Raw genomic sequence first — 13,960 nt, 5'->3', positions numbered from 1 at the left:
GAAAACAAGAGCTGTTTGTTGGTTCCTGAATGCTGCCACTAGGACAGCAATAAGCTGATTCTGAGTAATCTCAGTACTTCTCCAGGTCAAACATAACAATGTTATGGCTCAAGGCAAACACACTGTGTAGGACAGAGAGCAAAAGGACTTGTAAAAAAACCCAAAGCTGCAGATGAAATGCCTTTTCTTGCTCTGCTTTTTCTGGGAAAAAGCCTCCTTTTTGCTCCCATTTCACACAATGTCTTCGAGTTCTTACCGGAACGCAATTCAGTGGACAGAAACCAGATGCATTTAATTCCAGAGGGGAAAAGGGAAGCCTGCTTGTGGGAAAAGATAAGCTGGACAGAAAAATCCTATTATTTAGTTAAGTGGCTGCAACAGGTGAGCACCTGTCCACAGAAGAATAAATTCTGGATAGAAATTTCTTCCTCCTCCCCTTACTGGCCAAAGAAAGGTCACCATGACAGTGACTATATAAACAGAAGATGACAGAACACTTTTGCAGATGGGAGGTAAAGGAGAAAAACAGATGCATCTCTAAAATAGTCCCCCAGACTAAACAGTCCTTTCTCTTGAAGGCTTGAATGTCTTCCTACATGCATGGGCTACCAGCATGCTTCTTGCTGTTGAGTGATGCTTACAAGTTCGGAAGAAACAGAATAGGGGTGGTATTTCAGAATCTTATTTTTTTTTCTTCTACATTCATGACTCCCAGTAATGACACCCTAGCAGCCCCTTCTTTTTGCAAAACTGACCTAGGAAAAATGCAGCAGCACAAAATAAGATCACAGCCAGACACCCACGGCTTCAGTGAAGGACTGAATAAGCACAGCATAGAGTTAGAAATTGCTCTCAAGAAGAATCAGCCTAGTATTATGTTATGACTATGCTTCTCTCAAAAGCTTCATGCAAGTTTTGGGTATTCTTGTGGTCACAAATCACAGAGTCCTTCAACTAGTAACATTTTTAACAGCAGTCACAATCACCTTAAAAGGAATTAATAGCACAAAGTTACGTTACAGCATCTCCCTCTGACAGAAAGAAGTAGAGGAAGCAACAGATGGACGTGTTTAATTAACAAGCTGCCAACACAGAGTCATTTTTGGATTTCAAGTAAGCGTAAAGAATCATGGCAAAATATCTCTTGCTATCCATGGCTTTAGAGCAGAGTGGTTAGCCTGCATCTATATTCAGAATTTTAAAACAGCTGCACAGATGTAGGACTGTTCATAACTTTGAAAACAAAGCACTCTGCACACTTGCAAATGCATTCTTTGACCGTAATGCACTTTTGAGCTTAAATACAAGCACTGCCGTCATCCTGGAAAGCAAATGAAAGAGTCCCTCCCAACACACAGAAGTATCACCTTTTCTTCTGTGTTCCGTTCCCCTAAATCCCTACATACCACCATCTCCACACTCCTTGCTGCCACAACATCTTTGGGTTTTGCATCTTTGGTTCCAATGTAGGAGCCGATGGTGTCACAGGACCAGGGAGAGTACTGGCTATAGTCATTTCCTTTGTATTTCCCAGCTACCTTCAGGTCTTCATCCAAGTACTGTACAAACACAAAAATCTGGTTCTGTAAGTGAAGGGAAGAAGCAGCTTCACAGCCACCAGTACTTAGTTCAACAGCAGTGAACTTGAAGAAAAACACCACCAGGATTATTTTTTTTAATCGGATACATCACCATTTGGAATTGGGCCACGGCAAGCACGAAATGTGTGAAATTCTGATCACCTGGCTACACTCCCAGTGATGACTGTTCACTTGGCCAGTATGAAAGTGATATTTTGACCTTGGTTAAAAAAAATAAACCTCTATCAAGCTGTTACTTTATTCTAAACACATCGGGAGCAAATGAAGCAAAGTCCAGTAACCATGAAAACTGACTACTTCAATTAATAATGGCTCAAAACTAATGCTATTGGTTGCACCAAAAGCAGATAGCTTAGGATCAGTGGTCGAAGAGAATCAACAGCCAATCAAGATATCGGAGACTGCACTGTAAGGGCTTCCCACCTGCAGCACAAAATCTACCCCCACCCCCCAACACTGTACTGTTCTAATTTTCTTGTTATCTTCACCTATCACCACACACAAACTCCAAAGTATTTTCTAAACATGCTAGTAAGTCACATTTTTGTCAAAATAAGCTTACCTCCTCTGAATGAAAAGGATGAGGCAAGGTTGGTGATGGTGCAAAAGGAGGTGGAGAAATCACCTTCCTCTCTTCTAGCTGGGCCATGATCTCTTTCCTTCGTCGGTGAAGTTCGTCCAGGCTGGGATGTGGCTGAAATGAAGACAGAAATACATTACAAAATATGGCAACCATATGCTGCAAGAAAAGGAAAATACATCGAATTGACAGTACTACTGTATACAGTATTGTATACTATATACAATACTCATTATTGTATTACTTACAATAATAAGTAACGATCACTTTGTTAAAGGTTATCTGTTAGCTTTCATATTTCATATAGGACATGCATGTTCCTACACTGGCCAGAGTGTGAGTTCAAGACACCCCAAAGGCAAGGAATGTTATTTGCCTAAAACTGATTAGGTCCTCAACTAAATCAGTGTCTCTAACTTTAAAACTACTAATCTTTTAACTCACAGGTAGCTCAACATGACTGTGTGTTCCAACTTGGCAAAGCTTCCACTGGAACATGTTCCAGCATGGCACGTCCCCATTTCAGTCATATGGGGGGAAGTGGTAGAATGCTACAGATCATAACCTAGTCACAGTTCGTTTCCATTTATTATTAATTTTGCAATAGAATTAAACATCCCACAAATGTGTCAAACTCAAAACTGATAAATCTAAAAGCTACATTAAAAATGCTTCCTGGACTCAGCAATATGATTCAGAGCCTTTAATCTGAATGACAGCTACGTAAGTCCAACTATTCTACAGGACTCAATTCCAGCTGGTGATTTACCAAAACAAGTTTGTACACTTCTACTAGGAAGACCCTCCAGTTAGCAATCTTAAAGTAGAGAAAATCTGGAAGAGCAGAATTTTTAGTTCCTTCATCAAGGGATGTACGTTTGCATATTTATTTATTTAGGCGCAGAGATGGTCAGTCATAGATGAGCAGTACAAGAATGTACACACGACCATTTGCACTAGAAAAAGAGTAGCCCTCTCCAGCCTGATCTTTGTTGGAGAAGTCAGGGCCATACGAGACTTCCAAAATTAATTACAAAGCTTTTCTACTTCGAGCACTAAGTAGCAGCCTACTCTTTTACATATTAACATCATTACAATTCCAGAGTTCACCAGTAATTAAACTGCCTCCCAGTTTTTGATCAGCTTCGTCAAATGTACCCCTTCTTAAAGTTCAAACTTCTAATTCCTCACAAAACCGATCACATTACTGCAAAAATATTCAACTTCAAGTAGTTTATATTTTCTCTCTCAAACAACTACAAAAACACAATATAAAAACCATACCCTGTGGCATGAAGGTCTGATCTGATTGAGATGTGGAGCCACTGGGCAGTAACCCTCTGTTTGCTGGTATCTGTCTCTGGATTCAGGTACGTAGGAAGGTACAGCTGCTTGTGGAATTTCAATGGGTACAGGGCTTCCTCGGACAATCTCCTCTCGCTGATATGGCTGGACAGGGGGATATACGCGACGGCTGTCGTAGTGTGGTGGGTATATGGGTTGTCCCATAGGAGGATACTGCTGCGGCTGCGTGTACTGTGGGCTCACCACACGATCCTGAAGGTAGGGTGGGTAATGGTCTAAATAAGGTGGACCAGGTTCAGGAGCTGATGGAGGCGGTCGGACAAAGCGAGACATGGACTGAGTGGGATAGTAAACTCCTGAAAGAAGGGCAAGAGGAAAAAACACAAACAAGATACAGAAAGCAATTATCACAACTGTCCACAAAAACAAATTGTTTCAAATACTCCAGTCTACAAGTATCATGAAGAGAATGGTATAAATTAATTCACGTGTTGTTTGCCCCCACTGTCTAACCGGTATTTCTACTCAAAAATTAACCGCAGAAAACCTAGAAAAAAGCAATAGTTGATCCAAAGCTCAAGTGACACAGTTTAATTATCTAAATAAGATACCAGCAAGGTGTAAAGGTTACAGTAGCTGGAGAAGAGGTGATGAGACTGAGCCCATCACAGGTACCACAGAAGTCCTCCTAGCATACCAAACAGAAATAATTCACTAGAACGTCTCTGCAGATTGATACGAATGCTTTTAGCTACACAAGACCTAAAAAGTAAACAGAAGATTAGCCTGTACATCTTTATCCACGCAACTAAAATTCAATTTGTCCCAACATATCAGAATCACTGCCTGTGTAAAGAAACTTGGATTAATTAGAATTTAAAGTTATCTAAAGATTCGTTCTACCTCTTGAACAGTAGAAGGAAATTTCAGTACTGTGAATCACCAAAGACTTCTAAGATCACACCTTCTAGTTACCTGAAGATTTTCGTAACCTATCTGGGATCTCTGGATAATTTAAAAATATGCATGAATATGCACATGTTAATTATGCACACATCAAATTTTGTGGACAACTCAGATCTTCATTTGCACATAATAATCAAATGTAAGCTTTTTCTTTTTTCTTCAAAATGCTCTGCAACTTTAAAAAATGGTTCCCGCCCCCCACCCCTTTCCTTTCTAGGGATTTTTCTTCTTTCCACTTCTTTTGGTCTTTCATTCCTTATTTTTCTTTCGTATTAACTTCACTTTATGTCATTTCTCTCTCCAATCTTATGTTGCAAAAGAATCATTCCCTGTCTTTATATATAGCCATACTTTTTCTTTTTAATCCCCTTCAATATTATCTTTCTCCACTTGGTCTCTTTATACTCAGAACTTTTCCTCTTATTTCCTTTTTTATGATGGTTTCTTTTTTGTGCCCAGCCCTTCTCTAATTTCACTGTCTCTACCCATCACATGCATGTGCAGACATTTCTGAAACACTCATACACTTTTCATTAAGGACCTAAGTACTTTCACTCCTCAAGCATAAACCCCTCTGCTGGTTAAGCTTTATTTCCATTTTCCCTGAGTCAAATTGAATTAAGGTTTACCATAACCCTGATCTAGCCCAGTTGGGAAGAACTGAAGAAAGAAGGATTAGCTACACTGGATGGATACAAAACTCTGTTTTCACTTGCGTTAAAGTCCTCAGTCAAGACATAAATTTCCATTTTATTATGCCATCACCACATTAGTGCCTACAGTCCATGTGATATGCAAGAAAACTCCACCTTAAGGGCTTGAGTAAACACCAGAATGGGAAGAAAGAATAAAATCAGTATGAAGATCAAAGATAGAGATCTTGGTCTCAAACTTACCTTGTTGGTAGGGTGCTGGCTCAAATGGTGGCGCAGCGCCTCTAGGGTCTTGATAAAACATATCTGCTTGCTGAGTATTATACAACTGAGACCCTCGTGGTACCATTTGCAACTGCTTGGTGACGGACACTGAAGGCAGATCTGTTGGTGCCCGAGCAGGCACAGGATGAGGGTTCACTGGTAAGGCAGAAATAGAGCTCTTGGGGACAGATTCAAGCCTAAAAAGTAGAAAGATGGCATTGCTCATTAAGGCCTGATATAGCACACTGTACTTTAAAACACTGTTCTTTGTCTATATTGCACCTTCTGAAGGCTTACATCACCTTCTCCAATTAAAATAGAAGCAAACAGGGAAGTAAAGCAGTTTAGAGTTTTAGCTTTAGTTTTCTACTCTACTCTTTATAATCACTTAAAAAAAAAAAACAAACCAAAAAAACCTTTTGTGTTTCTTTTGTAGAGAATGGGCTTACTTTGTTTCTACTGCTTATTTACACACATGACACCTTGAACAACATTTAGGAAGACCCGTACAAGTCAGGAGGGGATCCAGGGGCACTGCTACTCAGATGGTCCATCTTCCCTGGCTTCAGAGCAGTTTCGTAACCGGAGTCAGTCCCTCGAGAAATAAGTTGCGTCACCGTGCTGCCTGTTGACACAATTCCATTTGGCAGAGCAGAAGTTTTCCTATTGGGCAAGTCCACTCCCCCTTCCTCTGAGAGGATAGCTCCTGAAGGCAGGCCCACCTCATTTAGCTGGCCCAGGGAGGCACTCAGGGGTCTTCTGGGAACCAGACGCTTGTTCATTTTACGGAATCTTCAGAAAAAGAAACCACACATCAAAAATTGAAACAAAAAACTAAAAGGAGTTGCATTTTCAGGATTTTTCAAACACAGATGCTACTGAAATCTTCAAGTTTTAATTCAAGTTTCCTAAGGGCTTGTGAAAAATTTATTATGAATATCTGTTAAACTACAACTTCACTACTATTTCAACTGTTAATAGCAGTTTCAATCAGAAGAACAAGGATGGATTTTTAATGACAAGTACACCAAGAATTCACAGCTAAACTTCACACAGCAAGTTTAAAATATTATTTCCTGTACGTATATGCATTTCAACCGTACGGAAGAAAACCAAAACCAAACCCAAAGATCACATAAAATACTACCTATAGTTACAGAAGCTTCAGAATAAGAATCAATCCTATTTTATTCAGGGAAGAAACTAATAGCAGAAAATTAAAGTGACAAAAGATGAACAGATTCCCTTTTGCACCATTTGTCCCACAAGCCAAGTCAAGCCTTTATTGCCATGTGATATCTTTTAAAGCACAGTTCGTTAAGATTTATGTTACTATACCAATATGTAGCTTACACCATTTGTGTTATTTGATAAATTGACTGCAGAGATAAAAACTCTAACACTGTAATTCCAAGAATCTAACTGCTTCTGGTAAGTCTGAACAAACACGAGTCTTTTAACTAATGTTTCACAAAAATCAGTAGACTGATGGTATTGGACCAATGAAGAGAGCAAATTTCAAAGTTGAAGGTCCTCCACTAAACATCCTGCCATTAGCTTAGATACCAGGATGCAAGTGGGAGGGCATATTTGTAGGCCTGAGTGTTCCCGCTGTTTATATCGTAGAACGAGAGGCCATTTCCTATGCAAGAAGGTTTCACCAGGGTTGAAGCCAATGCTTTCATATCATATCTAACAAGCAAAGTGAGATGGTAACACAGACTAGGAAGGTACACACATTATTGTAGAAAATAGAAAAAGGGGGCAGTTATACTCTATTACTCAATCTTCAGATAATCTTTATGTTTGCCCATATGCACAGCATTAACAGCAATGCAACAGAAGCAAAAAAGGTCTTTTTGTTGTTGTGGGGTTTTGTTGTGGTGGTTGTTTTTTAGATGTGACTGAGTATAGGGTCAGACAAAGTGTAACCTTGCTATATAGATTTGAGCTGATCATCTGTAAGAGTTTGTTGACTGTCTTCTAGCCACGTTCCTAACTCTCCATCAACACCCCAATTTCCTAGCTAGATTAATCTTTACCCACATAATCAAACTATAAATTCAAGCTACATAGCGTTGACAGTGGGCATCATTCAGAATACATTAAAAGGGAGTAAACAAACCAGGCTATCACCACAGAAGTACATGAGTAGGACAGACTACAGCTTTCTAAACATATACTGCTCAGAAGTCGTTCTGGCATCTCATGTCAGCCATACAAGTCAGCTGGATGCATAGAGGCGAGCGGAAGTGAGCTCCGCAGGCTGAACTTACTGCTTTACTTCGGCATCCTGCTCAATACCCAAACCAGTTTCTCCCTGCAAAGCAGCAGCAGGATGTTGGGAAGCCACTGCCATGTTCTCCCTGCCAATTACTTCTGGACACCTGCCTGCCATCAGGTCTCTTAGAGGTACAGTGTCTGATGGCTCCTGACTCTCTGAAGGCTTGCACACAACTTGCAAGATGAGGACAACTGGCCATCCCTGCCCATTCATCTAGAACACAACAGTATGCTCAAGAGACAGACATGTGTATAGACACCCATTCAATCAAAGGTGACAAGAAGAGTTTATATAGCACCCTCCATGATAAAATACTTAGAAAGAATAAAAGTTGCACACAGTGCTGCCCTCTGGATTTTTCTGAACAATTTTATGAATCTTTGTTGCAGTCTCCACACGTGCAGGACAAAAATAATCTAAAAAAGTTTGATACTTGTCTATGCACGCTGGGTCTTTGTTCCTTGCCAAAAGGGGAATCAGCTGCTGTTTAAGCAAGTCTAGATTATAATTTGCTATCTAAGGCATTATCCCATACTTCCCGACAACCTTCCTGCAAACTTAAAGCTATATATAGAGATACAGGAACTACACAGCAACAGCAATGCCTATTATTCATACTAAACATTTTTAAAAGGAGGAACACTAATGCAATATCTACTCAAAGGAATTAAGCAAAGATAAAAGGTACAAGGAAGAATCAGAACTCAAAGTTCCCCAACCACCTACAGAAACCGCTGCAACCTGAAACAGAACAAGCATTCACTTCACCCCATAACAACAACATTACTAAGGCATACAAGCCAGTCTGGATAAAACAGGCCTCTTCCACCTGCAAAGCTGACGAACAGTCCTTCTTGATACATACAACTAGTTCAGAGGCACTAATACTGACTCACCACCTTTGTTAACCATCCAAACCAGCATTACCAATCTCCATTTTCTTAACATCATGACAAAAGGGGAAAAACCCCAACTGTTTCTGCAGAACACAAGTATCAAAGTCCTATTCTCTGATCATTTGAATAACTGCCTTTGTCATTCTATCATCACGTGCTCTGCTCTTTTTTTCTTCCCGTTTTGCCTATGTACTGCATGCTGGCTATAGAGCCAATGAACTGCCATATTAATGCTTCAAGTTTTAGACTTTAAAGGAAAAAAAAAAAAGAAAGACTGCATACATTTCCAAATCTTCAGAGTTTTCTTTTGAGTAAAAAAAAAAAAAGTGCCTTTTCTTGAAAGAAGTGAATGATTTTAGCCCAAAAAACAAGTAAGAAGTTATATATACTGCATAAATACAATACAACGTATTTTATTTCTTTTAACTCTTAAATAATCCATTTTACTTTCAAAAAAAAGTAAAACAACCTTCAGAACAGCACCAGCTTGCTCTTGGATAACTAGGTGCCCTCCTCTAAATCTGTAATGAATGTTACTTATTTACTGCAGCCTTCATATGACCACCATTTTTTAACTCTTCAACAATACCTTTAACCACTTTTAGGTTACTGCATGTGCAACCTGTCAAAGAGTTTCAAAGAATAACTGTTGCAGAAGGAAAACTTGCGATGCTCATTTTTATCTCTCTGGATAGCCCTAGCAGCACGGAAGAACAAGAGAACCCTACATCTGGAAAACTGCCAGCAACCTACTTCTCACACCTGAATATAAAGGCAAGATGAGAAATACACACAAATAAATGACCATAATGGATGCAGTCAAACAGCATGTTTAGTCACACTTGAGAAATAAGAAAAACAGCCCACCTTCAAAATCTCAACACTTGTGTAAACATCAAACTTTCAGAGCTGCATTACTGCTGAACAAAGCAAAATATCCTATGTTTAAGAACAAACAGTTCCAAAACCTGAGATGACTGTTAGAAGTTTTTCACATTATTTCTTGCTAATGTAACAGACAAGTTATGCCTCCTCTCCCCATTTCTAGATATGATAAATAACTCTTATGGATAAGATGAAACAAAGATTGGACTGATTTCTACCATAAGAGGTACACTTACTTTTCTAGTTCCTCCTGTGAATGTGCAAAGGTGCAGCTGGCCCCTCGGGGGCATCCTCCTCTCTGTTTCATGTCTCGGCACATGTATGTCTTGTACTTGCTGTGCTGAGGAGGCTGACAAGGTTAAAGAAACCAGGTGAGATACCTGAATATAAGTGCACTTAACCAAGAGCTGAACGTATCCTCTTATTAAAGGCCTGATGTTTGATTGTTGATAATTCCTTCAATTTAAATGTACCCAGAAGTACCTAATGTGAAATAAATGACTGGAGCAAGTATTCATGTTTGGTTCTTCAACAGAACTAATAGATTCAAGAGTAAATGTTTTGACAACTAAGTCACTATTCAGGTTTTTAAAACATTTTTATTCAAATTCCTTACTGGAGCTTGATTGGAACACAGCTGTATGTTTCAGGAAACAGTTAAGTGGGCAAAACTGATATAGGCTGAAAAAAATAGCCATGCTTAATCAGAAAGTGCCAAATATTCATCAAGCTTTGTGGTTGATTGAAAATAAATACAATTTACAGTTACTTTTTGCTTTCTGTTAGCTCAAAATGGCACTTGAGTATCCCTTTGAACTCTACGAGAGTTAAATTTCATCAAGTTCCCTTTTACCCCTCTTTAGACTAAAAATCTCTTAACTATCTATGATAATTATTTCCGTCAATAGTTGAGTATCCAATCTTACTCCTACACAGATCAGCAGGGTATGGGTTGTCTTCTGTATATTTAAGTTTCCCAAGAAACGACAACTTACTGCAACCTTGCTGTCTGCATGTACGCCCATTTGCCAGTCTCTCTGAATAAATTTTGACAGAAGGCCAGAGGTGGTCTCAAAGACATTTAAGTTCCTGCAGTTTTTACAGCAGAATTAAATCAGAGGCAGAAATATCCTATCAGAGTTCCCACCAAGGAAAAGGTCTGTAAAAGTAAACACTTGCTTTCTGAGAAACTCAGCCAAAAGATGTAAATCTGTAAGAAGCCATCTGCAAACTGTTTTTTGGTTTGTTTTTTTTTTTGCCACCACTGTAGTGAAAAAAAAAAAAGGATTTAGGCAGGGTATACATAAGCTGCACAGCCCTCTGCTGGCCACTGCTGCCAGCCAGCAAAACTCTGCCCAACACTCAGCAGATGTACCCTTTCCCACTTGGGAGGCTTTGGGTTCCCTTCCAAGTGGCACAGCATGTACCAGGTCTAGGCGATGGACTCACCAGAACAAAAACCCTCACTGTTTTTCCCACCCCGATTTCCACTTGTGTATTCCTACTGCTTTTCGTTTTGCTGGCAACCATGCTCATTAGGCATCCCAGTGAACCAGTGAATGCAAAAAGGTAGAACAGCAGAAATAATTCACTCTGATTTTGCCTTTTTTTTTTTTTTTTGGCAGAGATAATCTTTCTACTAGTTCAGCTCCCTGAACCAGCTCTCCAAGAGGATGAGTGCCAAAGCAAGGGAGGGAGTGGGAATGTGTGATAGGCAGCTCTGTTTTTCAGCAGCAGGTAGTATTTATATCAACTTAGCTATACAACAAAATGAGATCAAAGGAACATGTGATAAGATAACTATGAGATAAGCTAATATATATATTTGGCAACATAGTTTCATTTCTGAACCAAAAAATTTTGCTTCAGGAACTTAGATTGCACCTTTATATTAAGTCTTCCCAAATCTTTAAACTTTACAGATCATTAAGCACAGGTATAAGAAAAAAATCATTAACACAGAGCCATCTGGCTGAAATGTGTCACATTAAAACAAACCCAAGAAAATTCCCACAGATCATAGTGCTAGGCACCCCGGCTTCTCTTCCCCACCCTGTAGTCAGGAGAGTTGTTTGTTCATTTCCCTAAGCTCACAGCTGGATCAGACTGTTTTCTTTTCATCCTAGTGAGCTATGCAAATTAATGCAACAGGTATTGGAGAGGGATTGTGTTGTTTTGTGTTTTTTCTTTCTTGTTTGTTTCTTTTTGATAAATATGACACAGCAGTGATATTTTTCATCAGCTCCTCGTCAAACCAAATCTCTCCAGATGACATTAGTAAACCGCTACTGTTAGATACAGTCAATAAAATTTAGGGGTAAGCATTTCCTAAATGATTTAGCTTTTACCTGTTGCTGATCTGTTCCTTTCTTGCTGTGATTCTGGATATAATCAACTAAGCCATGAACCACAGTCCTCACAGCAACTAGTCCATTTTCCAGTTGTTCCCATGTCGGAGGTGGAGCATCTATTGCATTGACAGCAAACAGAGCATAAAAAGAAAAGTCAGAAGGATTTTCGAAAACCAGGTACAAAGAGACCATCAGTATCACACAACTTCACTAGACAACCAAAAATATTTTATCGGAAATGTGCGTCATGAGATAAAAAGTGTTCAGCACCTTAATTCAGGAATATGTACCACTTAAAGAATAAAGCTACCTATTGACTCAAGATTGAGCCACACAAAATATCAAATGAGCCAGCAAGACTATTATTAGCATGTCAAATTATTTCCTTTTACCAAAACTTTCATATCCCATAAGAACTCCAGAGTAAACGCATTTTACAAACTCTGCACATAATAGAAAAAAAATCGGGCTGAAAATCCCTCTTTGCATTCAGACTCCTGTAGGTAAAATCATTCTGTACAAGCCATCATCACTGGCCTAAATAATGCAGGCACAGTCACTGAACAGCAACAGAAATTGATGCCTCTCACACGGAAAAATGTCACAAGGCAAATCTACGTATCAGACCACCATCTTAACATACAGCAGTGTGAATAAACAGTGCAGTCTTAATTCTATAGGGGCACTTGTTCTTTCTAGCCAATTTGCTAGAATTTAATCTATTCTAGCAGATGACACTCCCACCATGTGCCTACACACTCTGTTGCAAAAACACAGGACCTCAAAGTGCTTCACTAAGTGCCTTTCAAGATCTTTAGCAAAATTACATTCTATTCTGCTCACAAGGACCAAATTCTTCCAGAGGAACTTCAACATACCTATAGAACAGCAGGGAAGCAACTCAACAGCACAGAAGAGAAACATCAAGATCAGACTCACCTACTGAAACTGAGTGTGGCTATTAGTGATTCCACTTTCCGTATCAGTCTTTGGCTAACAAATTTGCAGTACACACACAGTTTTGTCCCTGACTTGTTACAGTATGAAAGATTTGGGAAGAAAGCACTACAACTCCTTTAACTGTAAAATACAACTGGTCCTCATTTGAAAGGTAAGTTTGTTTATTTAAACAAACAGAAACTAAGAACTACAACTTTTCACCTCCTGAAGTCATAGTTTAGGCCTTCACACTATTTTGATACTGATTTTACAAATACTAATGGGTATAAAATAAAACTTCAGCCACAGCACTCTCCATTCTGTCCCTTCCCTTCTCCCTCAGGTGGTCCATCCTTACAGTGCTGCTACCTTTTTCAACAATTTCCATCTTTCTCTCCTCTGTCAACAGCTTAGATTTTATTTCCCAGTTATATTCTTTACAACTAACTTCCCCTCCCCAGACTGCCTTTCGCACCTTTGCAGAATTACATATTAACCAGAAAAATACTAAATTCCCTAGGATAACAAGTCTAGATTGATTTTTGCACAGCTTCTGTCTATTCAATCTATCAAAATTCTACTTTGGAATCCAAAATTGTTTACACAGAAGATGCCTTATGATTTTAAGCTGCCTCTAAGAGAGTCTTCTGAGTGCAATGTCTGCAGGCCAGAGACCTCAGATCAAAAACTAATACACAGAATTTCTAGAAGAAAAAGACACACAATTTTTAGATAAGTTAGTGAAGTCCTTAATCTTGAAGACTTCCCCTAGTTTGTAAACAAATTATTTGCTCTGGTAAAGAACTGGAGAGAAAAAGATATCTCAGAGTTTCTATCTAATTTCCTTCCTAGTAGCTGGTACAACGCTGTGTTTTGGATTTAGGATGAGAACAAAGTTGATAACACACCAATGTTTTAGTTGTTGTTAGGTAATGTTTACACTAGCCAAGGACTTTTCAGCTTCCCATGCTCTACCGACTGAGAAGGCTGCAGGTGCACAAGAAGCTGGGAGGGGGGCACAGCCAAACTGGCCAAAGGGACATTCCATACCATGTGACATCATGCTCAGTACCTAAACTGGGGGAAGCTGGCCGGGGGGGGCGCTGCTCGGGGACTGGCTGGGCATTGGTCGGCACGTGGTGAGCAACTGTACTGTGCATCACTTGCTTTGTGTGTTATTATTATAATATTATAATTTTATTTCAATTATTAAACTGTTTTTATCTCAACCCACAA

The 13,960-nt window shown here is 39.3% G+C and overlaps 1 protein-coding gene across 3 annotated transcripts in view; it reads right to left on the bottom strand.

Annotated features, from left to right (window-relative positions):
* RC3H1 (ring finger and CCCH-type domains 1) overlaps window positions 1–13,960 on the bottom strand; it is a 50,083-nt gene that overhangs the window by 16,371 nt on the left and 19,752 nt on the right. For 2 of the 3 annotated variants that reach the window (XM_009324626.1, XM_009324627.1), the window contains exons 8-14: window positions 11,783–11,901; window positions 9,671–9,783; window positions 5,880–6,161; window positions 5,349–5,566; window positions 3,466–3,842; window positions 2,164–2,295; window positions 1,407–1,559 (exon numbers count right to left, since the gene is read on the bottom strand). In XM_009324626.1, coding sequence (XP_009322901.1) covers window positions 1,407–1,559; window positions 2,164–2,295; window positions 3,466–3,842; window positions 5,349–5,566; window positions 5,880–6,161; window positions 9,671–9,783; window positions 11,783–11,901 — 1,394 coding nt within the window. Of the gene's footprint in view, window positions 1–1,406; window positions 1,578–2,163; window positions 2,296–3,465; window positions 3,843–5,348; window positions 5,567–5,879; window positions 6,162–9,670; window positions 9,784–11,782; window positions 11,902–13,960 lie in introns of all 3 variants that reach the window. The other variant, XM_009324625.1, reaches the window with a different exon arrangement.

This window comes from Pygoscelis adeliae, unplaced genomic scaffold (genome assembly GCF_000699105.1).
Source record: "Pygoscelis adeliae isolate BGI_AS28 unplaced genomic scaffold, ASM69910v1 Scaffold126, whole genome shotgun sequence".
Lineage (NCBI taxonomy): Eukaryota > Metazoa > Chordata > Aves > Sphenisciformes > Spheniscidae > Pygoscelis > Pygoscelis adeliae.
Note: the sequence above shows the minus strand (reverse complement) of the source record. Positions and strands in the feature narration are given on the sequence as shown.